Here is a 25,772-nt window from a genome sequence, read left to right on the forward strand (position 1 = left end):
AATGCTCCTTTTATGGGCTCAATACTCTATATCGGGAGACCGGTCTATATGTCAGCTATATCTAAATATGGTCCGATCTGGACGATATTTAACAAAAACGTTAAGAACTCGCTGTGCTAAATTTCATTGAAATAGGATGAAAAATGTTCCCTATATAAGCTCATTACACTATATCTGGATATCGATCTATATGACAGCTATATCCAAAAATGGTCCGATCTCGACGATGTTCGACACAAGTGTAGAGGTCTATCAAAACTCACTGTTTCAAATTTCATCAAAATCGGGCCACATTTGACAGGAATGAGTAGGGATCTACCAGAACTAACTGGGCTAAATTTCATCGAATTCGGGTAATAAATGGATCATTATGGCCTCAATACCCTATATCGGGAGATCGGGCGGTCGGTCTATAGGGCAGCTATAGTTCGATCTGAACCACACTTCACAGGGTCTACCAGAACTCACCGTGCAAATTTTAGTCGAAATCGGATGAAAAATGACAAATTTATTGCCTCAAGACTTTAAGCCTGGAGATCGGTCTATATATCGGCTATATACAACTAAAATCCTATTTTATGAGATCAGGAGGTAAGGGTTATATACAAAGAATACAAAAATTTCAAAAATTTTTTGGAAAATGTTTTTATACCCAAGATATCCGCAAAATTATAGATACCCAACTTTTGGGTATAAATGGGTTAGTACCCGTGTATTTACTCAATTTACCGGGTAAATACCTTTTGGATATTTACCCATCGCCCATCTCTAGGGTTCGCTCATCATCCTTGCCTGACATAGATCAATGTTCCAAATGTGTTCTTAAAAGTTCAGAAGATTGCCAAACAAATAAAAAATGTTACAAGAAGATTGCATTTATTTTGATGTAGTTTACAATTTTGGTCGGCTAAGAGGGAATTTGGTAGGTTTTTTGAAAAATTTTGGTCGGAATTTTTTTTTGTGGTAACGCTGCTTATATTCTGTATGGTGTAGTGTAGTCAAGAGGCGGCTTTGCCGAAACTTAATATGAACCTACTTGTTTTTATATGCAATACATACCAACAATCTGTACTATTGACTCCTTAAATATATGTACGTGTATATGTTTGCACTTTCTTTCCATTGTTTTGGTGACAAGAGTAGTTTGATCTACAACAACTTTTTTTTAGCGCATACGACCGATTAGTTTGTTGTGTTGCTGTATATTATCATTGTTGTACCAATATAGTATTTATGCAGCATGATTAATGCATGTGAGAGTGATAATGTATCTGTCGTGTGTTCGTCTTCGCTCTACAAAATTTGCATTAGTTAATATGTCAGCTGTTTTTAATCAGAAAGTATCGCTAATCACATTGGTGTCTCGTACTCGTACTTTTCTTGTTCATACCCGATCCCCGAGTAGATAATAGGTTAAGAATTGTTTGAGAGGCATACTACCTCAGAAAATTGGGTGCTTGGTCTGCTGTCAATAAGTTGCGGAATGTGTATTAAATCCTATTGGTTTCTTTTTATATTCCTAAAACCAGTTATACTAGTTTGTAAAAATGACTGAAAATGTTTGCCGTAATAGGAAAAAAGCAGCAAACATTTTCTGTTATTTTCAGATGGTAAGTTCATATTTTCATCTAAACCTTGTATAATACATACCATTTTTGTACCCTCCACCATAGGATGGAGAATGGGGTATACTAATTTCGTCATTCTGTTTGTAACTCCTCGAAATATTCGTCTAAGACCGCATAAAGTATATATATTCTTGATCGTCATGACATTTTAAGTCGAACTAGCCATGTCCGTCCGACCGCCCGTCTGTCTGTCGAAACTTTCGAAGGAGTAAAGCTAGCCGCTTGAAATTTTGCACGAATACTTTTTATTAGTGTAGGTCAGTTGGGATTATAAATGTATTTATAGTAATATAGCTGTATATAGCTGTCATATAAACCGATCTGGTCTTGACTTCATGAGCCGCTAGAAAGCACAATTCTTGCATGAGATGTTTTATTGTGACTTCCAACAACTGTGCTGAGTATGGTTGAAATCGGTCCATAACTTGATATAGCTGCCATATAAACCGATCTGGGGTCTTGACTTCTTGAGCCACTAGAGGACGCAATTATTTTCCGATTTGATTGAAATCTTGCATGAGGTGTTTCGTTATGACTTTCAACAACTGTGTTAAGAATAGTTAAAATCGATCCACAACCTGATATAGCTCTGGGGTCTTGATTAATTGAGCCACTAGAGGGTGCAATTATTATACGATTTAGCTGAAATTGTGCATGACATGTTTTAACTTTCAACAACTGTGCTAAGAATAGTTAAAATTTGTCCATAACCTGATAAAGCTGCCATATAAACCGTTATGGGATCTTGACTTCTTGAGCCTCTAAAGGGCGCAATTATTATCCGATTTGGCTGAAATTTTGTACAACGGCATCTCTCTTGACCTTTAACATTCGTGTCGAATATGAATCGATTAATAGCCTAATACAGCTCCCCTATAAACCGATCTCCCTATTTTACTTCTTCAGCCCCTAAAGTGCGCAATTCTTACTAGATTTGGTTGAAATTTTACACAATGACTTCTACTATGGTCTCCAATATTCAGTTCAATTATGGTCCGAAATGAACCATTACTTGATATTGTTCCAATAACATAGCAATTCTTATCTTTTAACCTTTGTTTGCCTAAAAAGAGATACCGTGGCAAGAGCTCGACAAATGCGACCCATGGTGAAGGGTATATAAGATTCCGCCCGGCCGAACTTCTTGTTTTAATTTGAAACGTAAATAACCTAAAATTTTTTCTAATTTTTCACAATTCCATAATTTTTCAAACAATAGCAATATAAACTTATAATCAAAAATTCATTTTTAAACAAAAAATATACAATAAAAATTCCCAAAGATGTATAAAAGCATAAAGCTTTAATTATACTTTAGTAATTCGAAAAATTTTAAACATTTTATTTCAAAAATTCAAAAAGTAATTTAAAATCGGCAATAGCAAACTTATTTCTTTGATTGTAAGCAAAGTTTCAAAAATATTGGCTGACTTTGATATTGATCCCATCGATATAGTACTGCCTCTGTTGATAATATCAAACAATATCTGCTTATTATTCCCTGCTACTACATCAATATGTTTGCTCTTATAACAAAAATATATATAACAAAATTTTAGCAAAGAAAAAGAAATTTGTTTTTTTTGCTATTTAATAAAACGTTAGCCACAAGCGTTGTATTTTTGAACGTAATGAACTTTGTTTAAATTAAACCCTTAAGCAGCTTTGCCAACGATAAAATTACCTTTCTTTTGTTGTAAAACCAAAAAATTTGGAATGGCAAAAGTGTGTTGATGCCAACAAACGATTATTCGTTTACCGGAGCAATATTTATTGTCTTGTATCTCTCATAGACCAGTGACGGGCAAAAATACTCATACTATTGCACATTACTATGTACGAACCCAAGAAAATAAACACAAGCAAGACTATGGGCTTCCACATAATTGCAATTTATGCTTGTTTCCTTTTTTGACTGAGAAAGGAGCAGTCAGTGTGTTGATCAGCTCGGTTGAATGCGGATGGTAAACTCGGAAAGTGATCATTTTAAAGTTTCGCCTTATGTAACAAAATGTTGGTATGTTCAATGATCAAATTCATTAGAGCAACAGACAAATGGGTGCTAGGTACAAGAAAACAAGTTGAAAAGTTTTTTAAAGGTCAATGTATTTGACGTACTTGCACGGCGAAAACGAAACGAAAGCAAGTTTTACATTTGAGCTGCCTACTGCCGAAGAGTTGGTATTCTGTTCCTCATGTTCATGCGGAAATCTGTCAAACTCCATATAAATAAAAAACGTAGCAGCTAAAAATATGTGTAAAAAATAAAAGCATTTTTTAGCTAATGGCTTAAAATGAGCATTTAAAACAAATAATCGTAGTGTTATATGAAGATTGCGATAATACAAAAAACATCATGTAATTATGTTTAAAAAAAATGATTAAAGTTTTTCACAACTATTCCGAAAGCAGAACAGAATACTCCGCTTTAAAGGTAAAAATCATCATTCAGCATCTGTATAAATAATAATCTGATTGTTTTTTTGGTAAATGAAAACGATAAGGCACCGCTAGCTATTAAAATAATTTTCAATAATTTTTAAATTCACTTGTTTACTATACTATAAGCTTAAGTTAATGCAGGTTATCACTAAATGAACATGGTAACATAGTAACAAAATCAACTACACGTGATTCTTGCAAGTCTCAACTTCAGTCTGAAGGTGGGTACGAATATTAAAATAGAACTTCATGCGTGAAACCTTATTCACAAAATTTCAAATAGCAATTCTAAAATGGGATAATCAGAAAAAAACTTTGCCTTGCGTGTAGATAGTCTTAAAAATTGAATATGCCATGACAATGAATGTGAAAACGCATTGCATAACTAAGGCGCAGAAAAAATATAGACCTAAATTTGACCTAAATTTTTAAACAAGGTGTTAATTGCTTTCATTATTTTTGACATTGAAATCCGATTTTTTTTGTATCGCGGCAAGTGATTGGTAAAAAAGGCATGCGTTGAACATATTTTTATACCCTCCATAGGATGGGGAGTATACTAATTTCGTCATTCCGTTTGTAACACCTTGAAATATGCGTCTAAGACTACATAGAATATATATTGGGTTGCCTAAAAAGTAATTGCGGATTTTTTAAAAGAAAGTAAATGCATTTTTAATAAAACTTAGAATGAACTTTAATCAAATATATAATTGCCATTTTGTTCGATAACCTTTTGCCATCTTCCTGGCAAAGTTAGTATTCCACGCTCATAGAACTTCTGGCCTTTTTCTGCAAAAAACTAAACCAAGTGCGATTTTATAGCCTCATCATTGCCGAAAGTTTTACCATTTAAGGAGTTCTGCAAAGATCGAAATAAATGGTAGTCTGATGGTGCAAGGTCAGGGCTATATGGTGGATGCATCAAAAGTTCCCAGCTCACTCAGTTTTTGGCGAGTGACCAAAGATGTTTGCGGTCTAGCTTTGGCCTGGTGGAATATGACACCTTTACGATTGACCAATTCTGGTCGCTTCTCCTTGATAGCTGTATTCAATTTGTCCAATTGTTGACAGTAAACATCCGAATTAATCGTTTGGTTGGAAGCAGCTCAAAATATACCACACCCTTCCAATCCCACCAAACAGACAGCATAACCTTCTTTTGGTGGATATCAGCCTTTGAAGTGGTTTGAGCTGGTTCACCATGCTTGGACCATGATCGTTTTCGCGCACTTTTTTTCTAAAGCAAGCTAAAAGTAACAGCGGATAACTGACAGAAGAAAGAATGCAATTACAGAGTCACAAAAATTTGTCAACGCCGACTATATTACTACTATATTACCGACAATTACTTTTTGGGCAACCCAATATATTCTTGATCGTCATGACATTTTAAGTCGATTCAGCCATCCGTCCGTCCATCTGTCGAAAGCACACTAACTTTCGAAGGAGCCGGTTGAAATGTTGTACAAATACTTCCTATGAGTGTAGGTCGGTTGGGATCGTAAATGGTCTAAATCGGTCAATGTTTTGATATAGCTGCCATATACACCGGTCTTGACTTCTTGGGAATCTAGAGACCGCAATTTTTTTCCGATTTGGGTGAGATTTTGCACGTAGTGTTTTGGTATCATTTCTAACAATTGTGCTAAGTATGGATTAAATCGGTTCATAACCTGATGTAGCTATATAAACGGATCTTGGGTTTTTACTTCTTGAGCTACTAGAGGGCGCAATTCTCATCCAATTTGGCCGAAATTTTGCATAAATTTTGTTATGACTTCCAACTACTGTGCTAAGTATTGTTGAAATCGGTTCATAATCTGATATAGCTGCTATATAAACAGATCTTGGGTCTAGACTCCTTGAGCCACTAGAGAGCGCAATGCTCATTCAATTTGGCTGAAATTTTGTATAAAAGTGTTTTGTTATGACTTCCAACAACTGTGCTAAGTATGGTTGAAATCGGTTCATAAGCTGATATAGCTGCCATATAAACCGATCTTGGACCTTGACTTCTTGAGCCAATAGAGAGCGCAATTCTTGTCCGATTTGGTTGAAATTTAGCATGAAGTTGTTTGTTATGACTTCCAATAACTGTGTCAAATATGAAGCAAATCGATCTATAACCTGATATAGCTGCTATATAAACCGATCTTGAACCTTGACTTCTTGATCATTAGAGGGCGCAATTCTTATGCGATTTGGCTGAACTTTAGCATGAAATATTTTGTTATGACTTCCAACAACTGCAATAAACCTGGTTCAAATCGATACATAACAGGATATAGCTGCAATATAAACCGATCTGGGATCTGGTCTTCTAAGGCCTCTAGAGGGCGCAATTCTTATTTTGTACAACGGCTTCTCCCGTGACCTTCAACATACGTGTCCAATATGGTCTTAATCGATTTATAGCCTGATACAGTTCCCATATAAACTGATATCCCGAATATGCTTTTTGAGACTCTACAAGGCGCAATTCTTATCCGAATGGACTGAAATATTACCCAATGACTTCTACTATGAACTTCAACATTCAATTTACTTATGGTCCGAATCGGAGAACTTGACATATCTCCAATAGCATAACAATTCTTTTCCAATATTCTTTGTTTGCTTAAATAGAGATACCGCGCAAATCACTCTACAAATGTGATCCATGTTGGAGGGTATATAAGATTCGGCTCGGCCGGACTTAGCACGGTCTTACTTGTTAATTGTACGAATTAAATTGTTGTTTAATAATACATATATCTGCGATCTGCTGCGTCCTCTTTCACACAAATGTAAACTAAGATAAGTTATTAAATAATAATTGTTAAGTAAAAACAATATATTTTAAAAAGTGTTATGCTGAAATAGTGTAAAGCAGAAACAATTAGGATATGGACAAATGAAATAGATACATTCCAAACGAAACAAATTTGGGGCCATGGGATATAAATAGTAGACGTGGTATTTATAAATATTATTTTATTTTAATATGTTATTATCCCTATAGAGACTATATTGATTTGGAAAACAACGTGATCTAGATTTCGTGGTATTGTGCGCAAAACGCTAAGATTGGTATATATCTGCGAAAACTTGAACGTCTACCTCGACGAACTTGCCTCACATTTCGCTGTAAGAAATCTGAAGATATCTGCCACCAAAACTTCAGCCACATTCTTCAATACAAATACGCGTGAGGTGAATACCAAGCTGACTGTGATGGTCGATGGAGGAATGGTTTCGACCATCAAGTGTCCCAAAATACTTGGCGTCACATTTGACAGCTCTTACACATTCTCCTCACGTCACAGCAATTTGCAATAAAGTCAAAAGTAGAAACAAGGTCCTCAAGTCACTTGTCGGTCTATAGTAAGTTATGCAGCGCCAGTGTGGTCTCGTCAGCTTTGTGGAACACAATGGAATAATATTCACATCTGTCAGAATGCAGCCATCCGAACTGCGACGGGCTGTCTCCTCAGTTCTCATGTGGACCACCTCCATCAGGAGACAAAGATCCTTCCATTGCGAAGACATAGCTAGATGCTGTCCAAGCAATACATTTTGGGCTGTTATCGCAGAGGCATATCAAGTGGGTCTAGACAACATTCATGCAGACACGGTGGCAGGTAGTCCTTGGAGAACGATCGCCTCCCATTGCACCTGAAGAAATTGACCTCCCCCTGCAAACCAGTGTAGTTCTGGCTCAATTACGTTCCGGCAGAAGCAGACGCCTCAATTCCTACAGAACAAAGGTTGATGCCGACGTGCACACCACACGATACACGTCACCTTTCTAACTGCCCAGCCAGACTAACTCGACTCAGACACAGATCCCTCTGGACGCATCCCATCATAGTCCCAGAGTTCCTGGATCTTGACACTTAACAGAACAGACGAAAGCTAAAACACAACAAACTGCTACAACAACAACAACATTGGTATTTATTACGATTCACTCTAATATGAATATAAATTATTTTGTTCATTATACTTTTTACAGACGGTATCCACGACAATAAAGAGAGGCTAACACAGGAAAGACAACTTTTTCTTCTTTTTTTAAAAAATTAACAAATAAATATTTTAAAGCAATATATTCTATCCGCGTTTTAATCCAATGAAAAGTTGTATGTGTGTAAATTGGTTAAAAAGTGAAATTTGAGAGAAGGGACAACTTTCAAATAAATTGGTTTATTGAGGTAATTACCGCTTTAATTGGATTTTTTGAGCTTGTCATAAATCCAAATTACAAAATTGTTAATCAATAATACAAATTCGTTTATAGGTCCGATATCAGCGAATATTTTAATTGAATTGAACCATGTTTTTAATTTTTTCTGTGGAGGTAGCGTCAATAGAAAATCAACAAAAATCTACCCAAAACGAAGCTACCTTGGCAAATGGCGTAAATTGAAATGTCAGTGGTTTTAAATATTAAGTTTGTTTCACAACTTATCCTTAACACATGTTTTGTATTTTCGTCATTATAACACTGTTTTGTTGCATATGTGTGGAATATCAGATCAAATAGAATATCTTTTTGAGATTTTAGAAGCATATAACAGCAGTGATATCAAGCCTTTGACATTTAGGTTAGGTTAAGTCGAAAAGAGGGTGCAGATATTAATCTACCCCATATCACTATAGACATACACCTAAACCAGTAATCGGCTTGTTGTGCGCTTTAAAAACCAAAAAGTAACCTCGAAATAGAAAATTTTAAGTTAGGAATTTCTTGCTACTTACAAAATCCTTAATTTCGGTACCACTGCCCTAAGGTTCTTCATGTCTGGTATCGTGCCCTCACCTGAGTACCGGTGTCTGTTAGCCGCGAAAGCCGGGCAGTGACATAGGAAATGCTCCAACATCTCATTATCTTCCCCACATGCCATCACTTGCCGCACCGATTTTGCATAAGTGAGCTCGTAGTCCTATATGTCCCGTTATGATACCTAAAGCTATACTGACCTACTCCTTACTTCCTTTCAGTATTAGCCTCGTCCTCTCACGATCCAGATCACCCCATAGGCTTTTCGACTGTTTCATTCTTCCACAGTATTACATGCGCGTTTGTCGCCCACGCCCTTAAATCGGACTGCGTCAACCCAAAACGCTTGGGTTAGCCAATTTTATCGACGACAGCCAAATCGGGGAGTGGGGAGTGGTCCTCATCGCTTCGCCTATGCCAAGGTAACATGTTCTCTGAACTTGTTGTATGGTCCTAACGTTGCACTTTTTTCCATAACTACTGAGGCGTAAATAAGAAATGGTCTAATCACGCTTCTGTAGAGCCAGCGGACTATGCTCGGATGCAGGCCCCATTTCGAGCCTACGGCCCGTCTACATAGTGCCCAACATCTGTGAGCCTTCTCGGTACGCTCCTGAATATGACATTTCCAATTCAAAAGACGATTAATCGGTTCTTATTATCTGTTGTTGTTGTTGTAGCAGTGTATTTTATACTGAGACGGCAGCCCTTGCCGATGGAAGACTACATCGGGCCAATCCGGTACGTACAACAGGCTGCCATGGGATGAAATCGCATGATATCGATAACTTACCAGTGCAACTTTGCACTGATGTTCTACCCAGAACATCAGATTTGCAATTGATAGGAGTAAAATAAAACGCAGCAATTATCTCTTATTGCATGATATCGATAACTATCCAATACAATTTTGAGCTGAACTTTTATCCAGAACATCTGACTTCCACTAGGACTAGGTTAGGACTTAAATAAAACACAGATGTTGCAAGTCCAATTTTTAATAATTTGTTCAGATAAGGAAAAATATTCCTCTTTTAAAAAATGATAAAGTTTGTCTTGGAGGAAGTTGAATTTTGTTTCATAGTGTAATTTTTTAACCAAAGTGCCAATTCGGATTCTAAGCACTCACTACGAAGGGGTGACTGTGACTGGATCGACTTCCAAATGTAAAAATCGATTAGAAAAAAATCGTTTTACATAATCGATTGTATCAATTCGATTTTCATTCTTATTATTTTACTTCCTAAAAGGATTTTTTTGTTTAATTGCAATTTTGCTCTATATACAAAAATTATAACAATTAAACGGAGGCCGACAAACGACTAAACGCTAAAATGAACCGAATGGGTTTGACTATCAAGGAAAAAATAAACCTTTTAGATGATGCTAAGAATGGAGTAAAAAAATCACTGCTGGCCGAAAAATATAATTGCAATCTTAGCACAGTCTTTCGAGTAATAAGAGGCGAACAAAAGATACGAGAATTGGGAAAATTTTTGAATTTGAACAAGAAACGGAACCGAACAAGTGCTCATGCAAAGATTGAACATGCCTTGAACTCATGGTACAAACAGCAACTGGAACAAAATATTAATGTTACGAGAGAAAAGGTGCTTAACGCAGCTATAGAAATATCGAATGGTATGGATTCCAGCTTCGTGCCAACACCCACTTGGATTTGGCGCTGGGGAAAACGGCTTAATGTAAAATTTTCCCGAAAACGCTCGAATGTAAACAATAGTGACAAAGATGTGGAAAGCGAACATTTTGATGGAGTTATGCAGTGTATTAAAGAGGAAGCATCGGTTGAGAGCAATGGCTTCAATATTTCAGTACTGAGTGAATGTCCAACCACTTCACACGAGTCTTTTGAACATGTAATGCTTGAACAAAGCGATGGATATGAACCTTGTTGTGACAACCAAGAGGTCTTCAATAAAAGTGCTTCCACGTCCGCAGGAAAACACAGTTGGTTAAGCCAACTAGTTCTCACGCAAATTGAAAGTATCCATCCAGATGATCGAGGCGACTTTGCATGGGAAGTGCACAAGTTGATACGTAAATATCAGATCAAAAATAAGCTGAGAGCAACGAATACATAGTGTTTAAGATTTTAGACAATAAAATATTCATTTCAGTGTACGCAAAATTTGAGTAGGTGCTAGTGGTGTACTTTCCTTCGCTAAAGGATTCTTCTCCAAAGCTGGCAATAAGTTTATTGCTTGTTTAAATTTTAGCAACATTAACAGATTTGTAAAAGGTGCAAAAATAAATATATCTAGGGTTGAGCTGGTCAGGTTGCTTGTCGCGTGCCCCCAGCCCAACCCAACCTAGAGCGAGGGATGCCGCTAGAGGAATCAGGTTCTATGTTGGGTAGTATTGACTAGCGAGGCCACGCCTCAAGTCTACCAATGAACGGCCAATTGCTAGTGGAAAGTGGCCTGATGCAGTTGATTTTCAAAATCGTTACACATGTACTCCCACTGTCCTTGTAGTGAACAAGCTGGCCGAATGTTGCGGGATATAGGATGAACAGTGCGGAAGATTTCACACCGACTTGGGGAAACCCCTTTAAATTCCACAAACGACTGACCACCATAAAAATAATTCGTGATCCAATGTTGTAGACCCGGCTTGAGGGACTTGTTGCCGATTTCAGAATTGAAATCTCGGTTAACACGCCAAGTACTGGTGCTTATGCTCAACGAATAAAAGTCCTCCAACAAAGCGCGGTACACAGAAAAAAATGAAAATTTTTCAAAAAATCGAGCCGGTGCCACCCGACCTCTCACTAATAATCTCCGCAAGATACAGCTGATTGTCCGCGACTGTCGTTGCAGCTTCTCCGTATAGAGCATTCCACTATCCGCAACTTGTGTACGCACCCGGTAGCTGGCAGCTTAGCTTCTCGTGACAGCAATTAACACCACACAGATGAGACCTCAATCTTCCAGCTTATGTGGTGCTCGCAGCTATCCCGTGCCATGGTCTTCTGTAATTTATTCGCCTTGTCGATATTTGACTACGCCATCGCCAACCGGAATAAGTGTGATTATTTCGCGTCCCGGAATTTTGCTAAATACTTTCTTTATATAAGATAAAACTCCCATAAAAGCAGTATTTCGATCAGATTATTAAATTTCCTAGACACAATCGTAATCTTATTTAGACTGTGTGCCGATTGATAGCAAAGGGTTTGTAAAAATATGATGTTTATTGTGGTGAATAAATTTTGAGTAGCTCAAGGGTTAGAAAGATTTTTGACAGAAGCAAAGCAAATGTTGACGTTTATAAAGTACAGTTCCATGTTACTAGTTGTGATTAGATACGCAGGTCTAATTCAATTTACGAGCGGCGACTACTAGCCGCTTACACCCACATATTTATTTGTTAATGATTTATTGGTAATATTGTTAAAAATATTATATTTTCACATCGATCGTTGAAAGAAATTGGCAAAACAAAATGGTTTTTATTTGAGACACTTGCGCCCTCTGGACGGCGTCAGCCATCATTTAGCTTTTACATGTTAATAAAATTGTGGTACAATACAATCATTAATCCAAAGAGACTTTTTTCTGTGAACAGTATTTAATTGTTCTTATTGCAAGTTTACTAAACAATTGATTAAGTCTCTATTAAAAAGTTAATTGATCGTGATTGAAACCGATTTTTATTTTTTTTTCTGTGTAGAAAGTGACTTAAAATTAGCCCATAACTTGCTAATACCGAAGCCTTAGTTACATTCCTATACGTGTTCTGGTCACAAATTTCGCTTATGTTCGTTGACAATCCAATTGATTTTTAGATTTTGTTCCCCGATTTATGGTCAAGGGTAGACGGTCTGATCCTAAATGAAATGAGGCTTGCATGGAGACTTCATTTTTCAGACTAGATTAGATTGGTTGTAATGGAGATATCGGGCGAGCTGCTTCAATTACACACAATTCTATTGGGGGTCTTCCCCAAGACTCCTACTTTTTCAGCCGTGAGTGTCTAGTGAGTCGTTATTGTTTAGTCAATCATGAGTGTCTAGTGAGTCGTGTGTTTCTAGTGAGTCGTGAACATAATTTCACTAACCACGCACCATGGTGAAACAATTAAAGGTGGTCTGTTTTGTACTACAACCACAAATCACATGGTGCAATCTGCCATCTTGTCATCAAGGTGATTGCCGTTTTGCCAACACACGCAAACAAATTTGTAAGCGTTTGTGTACACGTGTGCGTACATGAGCAGAGGATATGAAAGAAAAAAGATAACAAGAAAGAGAGTGCAAAGAAAGTCTGAGATCTTAATACCGTCAAACCCGGACGACTGATACCGCTGTTTGCGTGAAACCACCATTTTTAAATCCGCCTTGACCACGCACGAAGAATTTGAGTTCAATCACATTCGCGCACGATCACCTGATTAGATTTGGACTCACTCCCGAATCACATGATTCACGCGTGACACACCACTACCTGCAAGCGAAATTTTTGGTAACGGTATCGAAACCAAAATTTTCGCTGAGGTATGTCCATGCATTTTCTTACGGCAACCAAACTTTTTACATGTATTAATAAAATTGCATTTTTTTGTTTTGAGAAAATTTATTTTGTAAATGAATTGCAATTTTCTAGTGGAGACAATATGTATATCCATTAAAAAATTCCAGATTTTAATATATCGCTCATTAATTATTGCCATCTTTTCCTTCCTTTATGCTTAATAAAATAAACGTTCAACGATTTTAATGTCACTGTTGCTTTATTTCAATGACATTTTTTGATCCTGTCATAATACATAGATTTTATTAAGTTATAACTTAAAATTTTTCATTTCGAGTCCCCCTGACAATATGCTTTATTCTATTATTGTTTACGTAGGGAAAAGTGCGTTAGATTTATATATATTTGTTTTTGTTTTTTTGTTTAAAATATTTTTATTTTAATTTTTATGTAAAGTTTTAATGTTAGAAATATTCTTTAATCACAGTTCAAGTGTGAAAATTCTAAAATGTTTTATATATTTTTTAATTATAAATAAATAAAATTATTGCAATGACTGAAGTACGCGAATAAACTTTATAAGAAACTCTTTTGCAACGATTATAAAGGTATCGAAAATCTTAACTATCGATAACTACATATTAAATTGTTATTGCTCTTTTACCATCACTGAAAAGCGCGTCGTTTTTATGCGGAGGAAATTATTTCTAATTCACCAACGATTTCTTTACAAAATCAGCAGAAATATCGTATTTTGTGCACTGCTGTTAGTTAAACGTTAACAATATGGGCGAGGACGAGAATGCGGCCGATATAACATTAACGGCTGCTTATCAAACAACAGGGCCAAATGATATTGAAGCCTCTTTTCTACAGTACATAGAAATGGAAAACTTCAAAAGCTATAGAGGACATGTTGTGGTGGGGCCACTTAAACAATTTACCGCTGTAATCGGACCCAATGGGTCGGGTAAGAAGATGGCCTTAGGAAATAGCTTCACATATAGCAATATTGAGTTTCTATATTGCTTTTACAGGGAAGTCGAATTTTATGGACGCCATCAGTTTCGTCATGGGAGAGAAAACCACCAGTTTGCGTGTCAAACGTCTGAGTGACTTAATTCATGGCTCTTCGATTGGCAGACCTGTGGCACGTAGTTGCTACGTCACAGCAAAATTCATTGTCAACGGCGAATATCAGTTGGAGTTCCAGCGTTCCGTTATTGGTGGCTCATCCGAGTACCGTATTAATGGGAATAGTGTTTCCAGCTCAGCGTATTTAGCCAGACTTGAGAAGATGGGTATAAATGTAAAAGCTAAGAATTTCTTAGTTTTTCAAGGTGCTGTTGAAAATATTGCCATGAAGACGCCGAAGGAAAGAACTTCATTGTTTGAAGAGATTAGTGGGTAAGGTTCCGATTGCATTAAGGCAGCAACAATAACACAGTTATGACCTCAAAATTTAAAATCGCATAGTATTTAAGTGAAACGAAGCAATGGGTCAATATAATATTGTCCTGTGGACGTTCTTGTTGATGTGGAGGTGGCGATCCTCGTCAAGCTCGTTCCGGTCCCCGGGACTGATCGCCGCGGGAACATGGTTCCCATTGGTTATTTAAAGGCGCCAATAACTCACCTTGTCATATCGAGGATCCTTGGCAATCGAAATTTATGCAAGAGCGGGTGACGCCCGGCTTCACACTGGGACTGTAATCTATACCGCTGATTGTCCACGACTGCCGTCGTAGCTACTCCGTATAGAGAATTCCACAATCTGCAACCTGTGGACGCGCCCGGTAGCTCGCAGCTAATCTTCTCGTGACAGCTATGATCAACACACAGATCAGACCTCAAAGTTCCAGCCTGTGTGGTGTTCACAGCTATCCCGGGCCGTGATTGTCCTGTGGACGTTACTATGGTATTGCTGGCCGCTCCTCTCGAATACTAATGGTTCATTGTTTTCGTATGCACTCTTTGAAAATAATTATAAGAGTATATTACATGGGCCTTATGTAAAAAAGGAAATGTTAAACTAATAAATATGTTACTTGTTAAAATTTCATTAACCTAAACCTTAACCATAGTCTTAACTAACAAAATAAAGCAGAAAATTTTTTCACTTCTAGATCTGGTTTGCTTAAAGAGGACTACAATCGTCTTAAGCAGGAAATGGTTTTGGCAGAGGAGGAAACACAATTTACATATCAAAAAAAGAAAGGTATAGCAGCTGAACGTAAGGAAGCCAAGCATGAAAAAATGGAAGCAGAACGCTATGCTCGTCTAAAAAATGAATATGTAAGAAAAGCAAAATCCATAGCCGCAACAAATCTTATAAATGTTTGCAATTTTAGAATGAGAAAAAGGTGGAATACCAACTTTTTCGACTCTTCCATGTGGAAAAAGATATCCAAAAACTTAATGAAGAACTTGAACTGAAGCAAAAAGATGTCAAAGAAGTAGAAGAACGTAAAGCGCAAGTAGATGACGTTCTCAAGGATAAGAAAAAAGATGCGGGTAAATTGAGTCGTGATTTGGCAAAAGTGGATCAAGAGATACGTGAATTTGAAACCCAAATGAACAAAAAACATCCCCTCTATATCAAGGCAAAAGAAAAGGTGGCTCACTGTCAGAAAAAACTAAAATCTTTGGCTAAAACACTTGAAACAGCCAGAGAAGCGGACAATGCCCATCAACAAGATGTGCGCAAATTGGAAAAGCAGCTCAATGATGTGGAGCAATTGAAAAAACGTTTTGAAGATGAAATATCAAATGAGTCGACGCGCCGTGGCAAAAGCGTTCACATGGAGGAGGGTCTTGTTCAAGAATATGACAGTCTAAAGCAAGAGGCTGAAGCCACTGCCACCAAATATCGTTCTCAGTTAGACTCTGTAAATCGCGAACAGAAATCTGATCAGGATTTATTGGACGGCGAAACTAATCGTAGGGCTTCGGTAGAGGAAGCAGTAAAAAAACTGACATTGCAACGCGAGGAAGCCGTCAAGAGACGTGACAAGTTAATGGACCACATTAAATCATCGGAGGCCGCTTTAGAAGAACAAAATCGCATAAAGGACGAATTAAAACGTGATGTTGGCTGCTCGAAGGAGAAAATTGCCGAGATACAAAGCAAATTAGAGGATGTGCGAGATCAATTAGGCGATGCCAGAAGCGACAAACATGAGGATGCCAGGAGGAAAAAGAAACAAGAAGTAGTGGAACTCTTCAAGAAACAGGTGCCTGGTGTGGTAAGTACGGGAAGGCCCAAATGCTTTTTACATATAATGAAAATTAATGTTAACATGTATAAACAAATCCAGTACGACCGCATGATTAACATGTGTCAGCCGACTCATAAACGATATAATGTTGCAGTAACCAAAGTTTTGGGCAAATTTATGGAGGCCATTATTGTTGACACTGAAAAAACAGCTCGTCAATGCATCCAGGTAATTAAAAAATTATCTTCTTAATGGCTAGCGAAAAAATACTTTTTTTCTATAGATTTTGAAAGAACAAATGTTGGAGGTCGAAACGTTTTTGCCCTTGGATTATCTACAAGTGAAACCGTTAAAGGAACGCCTGAGGTAAACACAATAACATAGTTATTCCTCCTTGTTTAATTGTGTCGAACTTTGCATCTTTTTATTTTTCGCAGGAATATAAGTGAACCTCGGAACGTAAAATTAGTGTTCGATGTTTTGAAATTTGAACCCAAGGAGATTGAACGTGCTGTTCTTTTTGCAACTGGCAATGCTTTAGTTTGTGAAACACCCGAGGATGCCATGAAAGTAGCTTATGAATTGGATCGCTCTCGCTATGATGCCCTAGCTTTGGACGGTACATTCTACCAGAAATCTGGTCTTATATCGGGCGGTAGTCATGATTTGGCACGGAAGGCCAAACGATGGGACGAAAAACATATGGCACAATTGAAAATGCAAAAAGAGAAGCTTAGCGAGGAGCTAAAGGAACTAGTTAAAAAGTCGCGAAAGCAAAGTGAACTGGCCACCGTGGAATCTCAAATCAAGGTAAGTTTTGTCTTATTAAATAAAGTTGGCTGCTTCCACAAACAAATGGAATTTCTTTATCTCAATACAACCGGATTTGTACTTTCTATAAGAAGATATCGATACATTAAAGAGCTCACACCATCGAACTTTTATGAGGAAATTTTGAATCCATTGAATTTTGCACATTTCATATAAATTTTTGCAAGATATCTGATTTGTATTGTGTGGCAGTATATGGTGTTGTTTTATTAAGTATCATTTGTATGCCTTTAAAAGCTTTCCTTCTTACGCGTATTACTATATTATAGTGCAGCGATTGTTCGGTATCATTACTCGAAAGCAATTTTAAGCAGTTAGAATTTAAAAAAATTGGACATTGTTCACACAAAACATTATTATATCTAAAATATTTATTTTAGGGCCTGGAAAATCGTTTAAAGTATAGCATGGTGGACTTGGAATCTTCAAAGAAGTCCATACAACAATTCGACAAGCAATTGCAAACAGTCCAAAGCCAATTGGATGCCTTTGGGGTAAGTTGCAAAAGTTATTTGTATTTGAGTTTGCATAATCATGTTTTTTTAATAGCCTAAAATAACTGAAATCGAAAGACGCATGGAAAAACGTGAAGAGCACATACAAGAGATCAAAGAAAACATGAACAATGTAGAGGACAAAGTCTTTGCTGCATTTTGCCGTCGTTTGGGAGTAAAAAATATACGTCAATATGAGGAACGTGAACTGGTGATGCAACAGGAACGAGCCCGCAAACGTGCTGAATTTGAACAGCAAATTGATGCGATTAACACCCAGTTAGATTTTGAGAAACAAAAGGATACCAGAAGTGGGTTCATCCTGAATGTACGCCTAAAGATTGTTGCTTAATAGTATTCTTCATTTCTCTGTAGAAAACGTTGATCGTTGGGAACGCAGTGTTCAAGATGAAGAAGATGCTCTCGAAAAACTACGTGCTGCTGAAAAACGCTATTTAAAGGAAATCGATGAAGACAAAGAAAAAATGGAAAAGTTCAAACAAGCAAAAGCAGAAAAGAAACAAGCGGTTGATGACATGGAGGAAGAAATTGCAAAGGCTCGTAAAGATGTGGCCAATTTAGCCAAAGAAATTCATAATGTTGGCTCTGTGCTATCATCGATCGAATCAAAAATCGAAACAAAGAAAAATGAACGTCACAATCTGCTGATGCAAGCCAAGGTAGGCAACCCAAAAACACATATTTATGTTTAGACGAGAATATAAAGTTGACTCTTGGTCTATTCAGGGAAGGGGTTTTATATATATTTTTTCATTAACTAGTTGTCTGGTGTTTTCGAATTTTCTCTCTGTGAAGTTTATACGAAATGCATAGAAGAACAACCCAGCAAAAACCAACAAAACCTAACACTGCCATATCTGTTCTACACAAATGTACGAATGGATATTTGTTCTTGTTGTTGTAGCAGTTTGTCGTGTTCTGTCTTTCGGCTGATTGGTTCTGTTGAGTGTCCAGGTCCAGGAACTCTGCGACTAAGATGGGATGCGTTCAGAGGGATCTGGGTCGGAGTCGAGTTAAACAGGTGACGTGTGTCGCAATCGTCACTGGTCACAATCGGCCCCTTGAATATATTTTAAGCATCATTGTGCGTTCTTTCTTCACTGGGGCCGATGTTCAATCTCTCACAACAACAAAATGTGTCCAGTGCGATGATAATGATCTAAAACTATATAACTGGCCGCCCTTTAAGGAGTTTAGAGACCATATTTCTGCAGACGTAAGGCTTAGGATATTCCACAGTAAGAATACTTTATACTAAGAATACTCTACACTACGATTATTTTACCGTAAGAGCGTAGATTGTAGCCACTGGCAATCAGGACAATAACAACCAGGACGGTAATGTCACGAACAGTCTAGGAGTGTATGGAGGAGATTTTAGGGTACGATTCGCATCGTTTGGGTGCAGGGTCATAGCGGAGTAAGGGATAATGAAGGAGCAGACGATTTGCCTGTGAAGGCCAGAGTTCTGCCTTCAAAAAACTTGGTTAACCCGAAGCTTTTCGAGTCGACGCAGTCGGAGTTAGGGCGTAGGCGACGAACGCGAAACGGTCGGTAGGACGACGAAAATGCTATGGGCAGGTCCGGGTCGTGAAAAGACGAGGTTTTAACTGAAAGGATAGCCATCCTAGCGCAGGGGTTAGCATGACCTCCTATGACGCTGAACGCCTGGACTCGAATGCCGACGAGAACATCAGAAAAAAATTTCAGCAGTGGTTTTCCCCCTTAATGCTAGCGACATTTGTGAGGTACTGCACCATTTGGTGTGGCAGCCATGTAAAAGCTTCTCCATAAAGAAGTGTCGCACAGCGGGAGTCCGTTCACATAAGGCAATAAAAAAGAGACCCCTTATCAGTGAGTTTAAACTTGAATGGGGCAGCACTCATTGATATGTGAGAAGTTGCTCCCGTTCCTTGTAAGTACCGGATTGACCCAATGGAGTCCTTCATCGGCAAGGGCTGCCGCCTCAGATTACAACACACTGCTACAACAAATACAACATTACTGAAAGGAAATAAGAAGGAGTTTAGTATATCTTTCGGTATCATGATTATGAGCTCACATATGCAAAATCGGTACAACATGTGATAACATGTGGCGGATTAATATCCACACCCTGTTTCTTTTCTTTCTTTGTGTTACTTCGCAGGTCAAAAGCATCGTTTAAATGACTTATTGTACGGATCGTTCTACCAGCCTGCTCATAAACTGCAAAACCTTCAAGTCCCTATAGGTTCTTACTAGGTTAAAATTTAAGTATGTCTGATATCATGTCGTTGTCTACTCCAAAATAATTTTATTTTATATGGCAGTGTGTTTCTAAATAAGTAGTTTAATGCGTAGTTAAGCCAAAAATTACCCCTGGAAAACGAAGAATTTTAAAAAATAATTAAAAAACACTACAAAAGGCTGTTGGTCTGCAACTATTTTCGGAAAAATTCTAAAATGTTTTCTAAAAATCGCCGTTTATTTTTTTACGGTTAATTGGAAACTCATCCTAATTTTTTGTATACATCATCCATCGTCATTTTGAATCGTGAGCGAAAATTAGAACCAAATTTTAGTTAATTTTTAATTAGGTTAGGTTTTAAGTGGAGTCTGCCATCAGACTCACTTAGACGTTTTCGTCCATTGTGATACCATAGAAACAAGTTCCTACCGTTGAACCCTCCATATGGCTTTAAATAGCCCAACAACTTACGAACGTTCACTTCCTCTAAATCAGACAGGTTCTCAAAGAAATGAGAACATAAAGTGGAATTCTTCTGACTGCCAGTGCGGGACACACAGACTGAAGGTGTTCTTTAGGATCTTCTTTTTCGATGTACTTACAGCTTCTTCAAAAGTCGTTACTGGCAATCTTCAGTCTGTCAGCATGGTTTCCGATTAGACAGTGACCTGTCATGACGCACACAATGACTGAGACGTGTGTTTTAGTCAGTGAAAAGCGGTAGACCTCTTCAAGTCTAGATCAGGCTCACAGCCCCCTCTTTGTGACCATCTATCATTCGTTGCCCTTCGGGCCTCATCCTGTAAATTAAGCTTACATGTTGCTAGAGGCATACCCACAGATTCCAGTTTCCCTGCAATGTGCAAGGTATTTCCTAGTCTCACAAGCTCATCGTCGTTCCCAGAACAGGTTAATTTTGAACTGTTCAGCATTCAGCCATTAAAAGATCTGCGTCAGTCGAGTCGACTAATGCTATACGAAAAATGAGACCATAACAAACTAAAACAAATTTTAGATCGAAAAAAATTGCGCGTCGTCGTTTTGGCGAAGGATGACTGTCCAGATTTAATTTCCTTACACTCAGAGTATTTTTCCCGCTGGCTTTCATGTTTTCGTGAACCCGCAGGTCTTTCCTGAGTCCATATTTTTGTATGAAACGGTACGGTAGTTCAGGGTCGCCCCAGTAGCCGTGTTGGTAGCTTGATCAGATTGCCAGTGCGGAGGTCTTGGGTTCGATTCCCACCAATGGACTAAAATTGTCTAAGTAGCAGTAGAAAAATTACTGCCACTCTAACCTAAACTAACTTAGGGGTGCACAATTTTGTTTTGAACTATGCGGATTTAGGATAATCTTGTTGTTGTAGCAGTGTGTTTTACACTACCCTGAAGCGACAGCCCTTGCCGATGGAGTCATCGGGTCAATCCTGTACGTATTGGATTGAGGACAAGAGTAACTACCAGTGGTAAGATACGAGATAGAACTAGGTTTTTAGACATTCGTACCATAAGTGTACCAAAAAAGATGTAAAAGGTTCTCAATGCTGTCGCAATAGTAAAAAAGTGAATGAATATTTTAGGATTCTGAACACATGTATGTGCATTTAGTAAAAAAAAATAAATAAATTAAGTGTTGTATAAACATTTATTTTGGAAATCGTACTCACGATTCGGATACTAACTAGGGGACCAATTGTTAAAATAGTTCTATATTAGAGGCGTGGGGCTGCCCTTCAATACTTGGACCTTATATTCGTAAACTACTCCCAAATGCCTTTGAATTGATTACTATATTGGCATGATCGTCCAATATTCGTATTAAAGGGTCCTATGTACTCGGAGGCCACCGTAGCGCAGAGGTTAGCATGTCCGCCTATGACGCTGAACGCCTGGGTTCGAATCATGGCGAGACCATCAGAAAAAATTTTCATCGGTGGTTTTCCCCTCCTAATGCTGGCAACATTTGTGAGGTACTATGCCATGTAAAACTTTTCTGCAAAGAGGTGTCGTACTGTGGCACGCCGTTCGGACTCAGCTATAAAAAGGAGGCCCCTTATCATTGAGCTTAAACTTGAATCGGACTGCACTCATTGATATGTGAGAAGTTAGCCCCTGTTTCTTAGCGGAACGTTCATGGGCAAAATTTCCAATTTGCAATGTACTCGGACCAAATATTTAATGCCAATTTTGTACTGTACTCGCGAATACTTTTCATTTGAATCCCATATTAGTACGGTCGGCCCAATTTGATTGGGCGGTGCTTTCGTGAAAAGGGGAGGCATAACCCTTTCCGTTATCAAAAAATTAAATCTTAGGTGGGAGCTGCAGGTTGTGGATAGTGGAATGCTTCATACGGAGCAACTGTAAATGCAGTCGCGGATAATCAGCGGAGAGAGTTTCAGTGAAAGACCGGGCGGCGCCGCTGCATATGACAAGGTGAGTAATTGCCGCCTCTGAATAACCAATGGCCATCATGTTCCGCGGGTTCGGTTCTACAGACCGGAATGAGCTACAGGAGCTTGACGAGGATCGCTAAAACCTAAAACAACAACTCCCAAACCCCGTTCATATGAATCCCGTATGTGCAACGCTTATTTTGCACAATCGTTTTCTCATCCCAACTGCCCGAAACTCTATACACTAGAGCAAAGTTTACTATTTTGAATTTGTGAGTTTAATTGACTTGATTGGATGAAATGTGTGCAATCACAAAAATTAATTCTTTAACGCATTCTTTTTTTTTATTTTACAAAGTATTCTTCATAACTGCGCGATTGTTTAATAATCTTTTGATTTAATTTTTTTAGATGGATTGTATAGGTATACCCTTAATAAAAGGATCGCTGGACGATTGTGTGGGTCAGGGTGAAATCGATAGTAATACTCCTTCAACATCGGCAAATGCTGTGGTGGACAAGGAAACCAAGTAATTATTAACAATTTCATTGAAAATAAAACTGAAAAAATCGTCATTTCTACATGAACGTTGTTTTTCGTTGCTAGCATTGAAGTTGACTTCTCCCGCTTACCACGTGACATCTGTAAACTGAAAGACGACTCAAGTTTCAAAAAAATGAATGACACATTGCAAAAGGATCTGCAGGCAAAGCTGGATGTGTTGGAGCGTATACAAACACCAAATATGAAAGCAGTACAGAAGCTGGAAAGTGTTACGGAAAAGGTGCAAATAACTAACGAAGAATTTGAAAATGCCCGCCGCAAAGCGAAAAAGGCCAAAGCAGCTTTTGAGCGTGTGAAAAATGAGCGTTCGGAGAGGTTCACACAGTGCTGCAACCATATTTCCGATGCCATCGATGGTATTTACAAAAAGCTGGCGAGAAATGAAGCAGCTCAAGCCTATTTGGGCCCCGATAATCCCGAGGAGCCATATTTGGATGGAATAAACTACAATTGTGTAGCACCTGGCAAACGTTTTCAGCCAATGAGCAATCTCAGTGGTGGTGAAAAAACTATTGCGGCCTTAGCTTTATTATTTTCCATACACAAGTATGCAACGTTTGATTGTTTGTTATTTTTGGCATCAAGTTAATTCACTTTTTATTGCAGTTACCAGCCAGCACCTTTCTTTGTACTCGACGAAATAGACGCAGCTCTGGATAATACAAATATCGGAAAAGTAGCTTCATATATACGCGATCACACAACAAATCTACAAACGATTGTGATTTCCCTAAAAGAAGAGTTTTATGGGCACGCCGATGCTTTGGTGGGCATTACACCAGGCGTAAGTTTATGGTTTCTCTTACTTACCAAAACTTATAGTTTCAACTAATGCATAAATACTTATTTATTGCAGGATGGCGATTGTTTAGTTTCCAAGGTGTATTTGTTTGATTTGACTAAGTTCTATGATAAGTAATGTTGCCTTAATGTTCGTTATATCTGTTAAGATGCCAACATTTCATTACAATAATTTGAGTCGAAAGTTTATATCATACCCAGTTTTTTATGCGGATGGTGCAAATGAATTGACTCCTAGATACATATGCCACATTCGATAAATTCGGATCTAAAGTTTGTTTTCTTGGGGAAAAAAGAAAATCAGCTTGAAAAAGATTACGAAAAAACATTTTTTCCTTCCGTATGACGTATTGTAAAGTTTATGTTAAACACACCAATGTAGTGTAAATGAACCACAACCCATTCTAATATTAAGAAGATCAATGTAAACTATATATCGATGAAATATTGTTTGTACATTTCTTATGACCACAATAAATATAAAAAATGTGTAATGCAAATCATAGTGCAAATTTTTGTTTGTTTAAGGAATAAAAAAGTTTTTAAGCTTAATTATATGGGGACCCAGATTTTTTGCTAAGTGACACCTCTTCACAGAGAAGTGTGGTTAATGCTAACACTAAGCAATGAACATCACACAGATCGGACCTGAATGTTGCGGCATGTGCGGTGCTCACAGCAATCCCCTGCCGGGACGTGCCTTATGTGAAGGTGCAGGGTCTTGTTGGTACGTCCAAGGTCTACAATCGAAATGCTTGCGTGCTCACGATTCTTAACCACCTTCCAAACTGTTTTCCCTCACGGTTCGATGATAATGAATGAAAAGCAGCCATTGGCGGTGCCAGTCCTGTGTTGCATTGGATCCGTATTGTTGAAACCACATGTCATGCAAACCAAGCTGTTGTACAAAAATAAGTTGGATATCATCTCACGTTAGCGCTCACCATTCACAGTTACGTTACGATTTGCATCATCTTTGAAGAAGCACACTCCAATGATGCCACCAGCCCGTAAACCGCACCAAACTGACTTTTTCTGGATGCACTGGTAGCTCTGGCAATCCTTCTGGCTGATCTTCACTCCAAAATCGACAATTCTGCTTATTTACGTACCCATTGAGACAAAAATAAGCTTCGTCGTTAAAATGCAGGTTCCGTTTTAGGACATTTCTCGCTATACCACCGCGTGGTCGGCGTAGGATATGACCCAACCAAGTTCAATTTCTCTTCCGGATTTTATATCGACGGGATAATTGTTTGCTCTTATTAGCAACTAGCTACTTTTTGGGATCCAATCAACTTGAAGTAGTCCATAGCTTTAAAGACCTTGGATTTCTTCTAGACCAATGCTTAAACTTCCGTCAAATCATCTCAATGGTTGTAAACAAAGCATGTGAAATTAATGATTTCTCTGCGACGAAAAACTTATATGCGTCGCTAGTCAGAAGTAATCTCGAGTACGGTTCAGTGGTATGAGATCCGTACTAAAATACCTTCGTATGAGTACCTATTAAATCTTATAAAGCTTCCTACATTAAAAACTCGTAGAACCATGCTAAACATTTCGTTTTTGACTAAATTAATTCATTGTCAAATAAATTCTTGCGTTCTATTGAGTCGAATTTTCTTTAAAGTTCCTATCATACCTACAAGATATTTTGATCTTTTGGAAAATTTCGTATTATAGAACCAACTATGCCATTAATGATCCTTTTCGACACCTATATTATCAATTTAACCAACTGAAACATATAATAGATTTATCTGAGAATCGAGAAAATTTAAAAAAGAAAATTATATTATTTTAAAATTATTAGGTTAATACATTTGTTAATATATTGTTACTAGCTGACCCGAACCCGCTCCGCTGCACCTTCTTTTACTTTATATGG

General features: G+C 37.9%; 2 protein-coding genes and 1 long non-coding RNA gene across 4 annotated transcripts; all 3 read left to right on the forward strand.

Moving 5' to 3' along the window:
* The first annotated feature begins 1,380 nt into the window (after positions 1-1,380).
* LOC131995185 (uncharacterized) lies at positions 1,381-8,109 on the forward strand. Of its 2 annotated transcripts, none has more exons than XR_009397234.1 (3): positions 1,381-1,610; positions 7,075-8,005; positions 8,068-8,109. It is a non-coding gene; the product is annotated as an uncharacterized LOC131995185 (long non-coding RNA). The 2 variants fall into 2 exon arrangements; XR_009397235.1 differs by lacking the exon at positions 1,381-1,610 and adding an exon at positions 3,572-4,062.
* Positions 8,110-10,058: 1,949 nt separating this feature from the next.
* On the forward strand, positions 10,059-10,989 carry LOC106087933 (uncharacterized). Its single transcript, XM_013253151.2, has one exon. The coding sequence runs from the start codon at positions 10,170-10,172 to the stop codon at positions 10,935-10,937; it is 768 nt and encodes a 255-aa protein (XP_013108605.2). The 5' UTR covers positions 10,059-10,169; the 3' UTR covers positions 10,938-10,989.
* Positions 10,990-14,001: 3,012 nt separating this feature from the next.
* On the forward strand, positions 14,002-24,381 carry LOC106087932 (structural maintenance of chromosomes protein 1A). The gene is made up of 14 exons (XM_013253150.2): positions 14,002-14,298; positions 14,366-14,735; positions 15,455-15,623; positions 15,680-16,573; positions 16,646-16,774; positions 16,830-16,912; positions 16,984-17,356; positions 17,758-17,871; positions 17,927-18,182; positions 18,247-18,551; positions 22,927-23,045; positions 23,123-23,626; positions 23,687-23,864; positions 23,937-24,381. Exons 1-14 carry the CDS (start codon positions 14,115-14,117, stop codon positions 23,997-23,999), a joined length of 3,741 nt encoding a protein of 1,246 aa, XP_013108604.1. The 5' UTR covers positions 14,002-14,114; the 3' UTR covers positions 24,000-24,381.
* The last annotated feature ends 1,391 nt before the right edge of the window (positions 24,382-25,772 follow it).

Source organism: Stomoxys calcitrans, chromosome 2 (genome assembly GCF_963082655.1).
Source record: "Stomoxys calcitrans chromosome 2, idStoCalc2.1, whole genome shotgun sequence".
Taxonomy (NCBI): Eukaryota; Metazoa; Arthropoda; class Insecta; order Diptera; family Muscidae; genus Stomoxys; species Stomoxys calcitrans.

Coding starts and splice junctions, on each gene's coding strand:
- LOC106087932 (XM_013253150.2), top strand. CDS start 14,115: ATGGGCGAGGACGAGAATGCGGCCGATATAACATTAACGGCTGCTTAT. Junction 14,736..15,454: donor TTGTTTGAAGAGATTAGTGG/GTAAGGTTCCGA, acceptor TTTCACTTCTAG/ATCTGGTTTGCTTAAAGAGG. Junction 23,046..23,122: donor GTGGTGGACAAGGAAACCAA/GTAATTATTAAC, acceptor TTTCGTTGCTAG/CATTGAAGTTGACTTCTCCC.
- LOC106087933 (XM_013253151.2), top strand. CDS start 10,170: ATGAACCGAATGGGTTTGACTATCAAGGAAAAAATAAACCTTTTAGAT.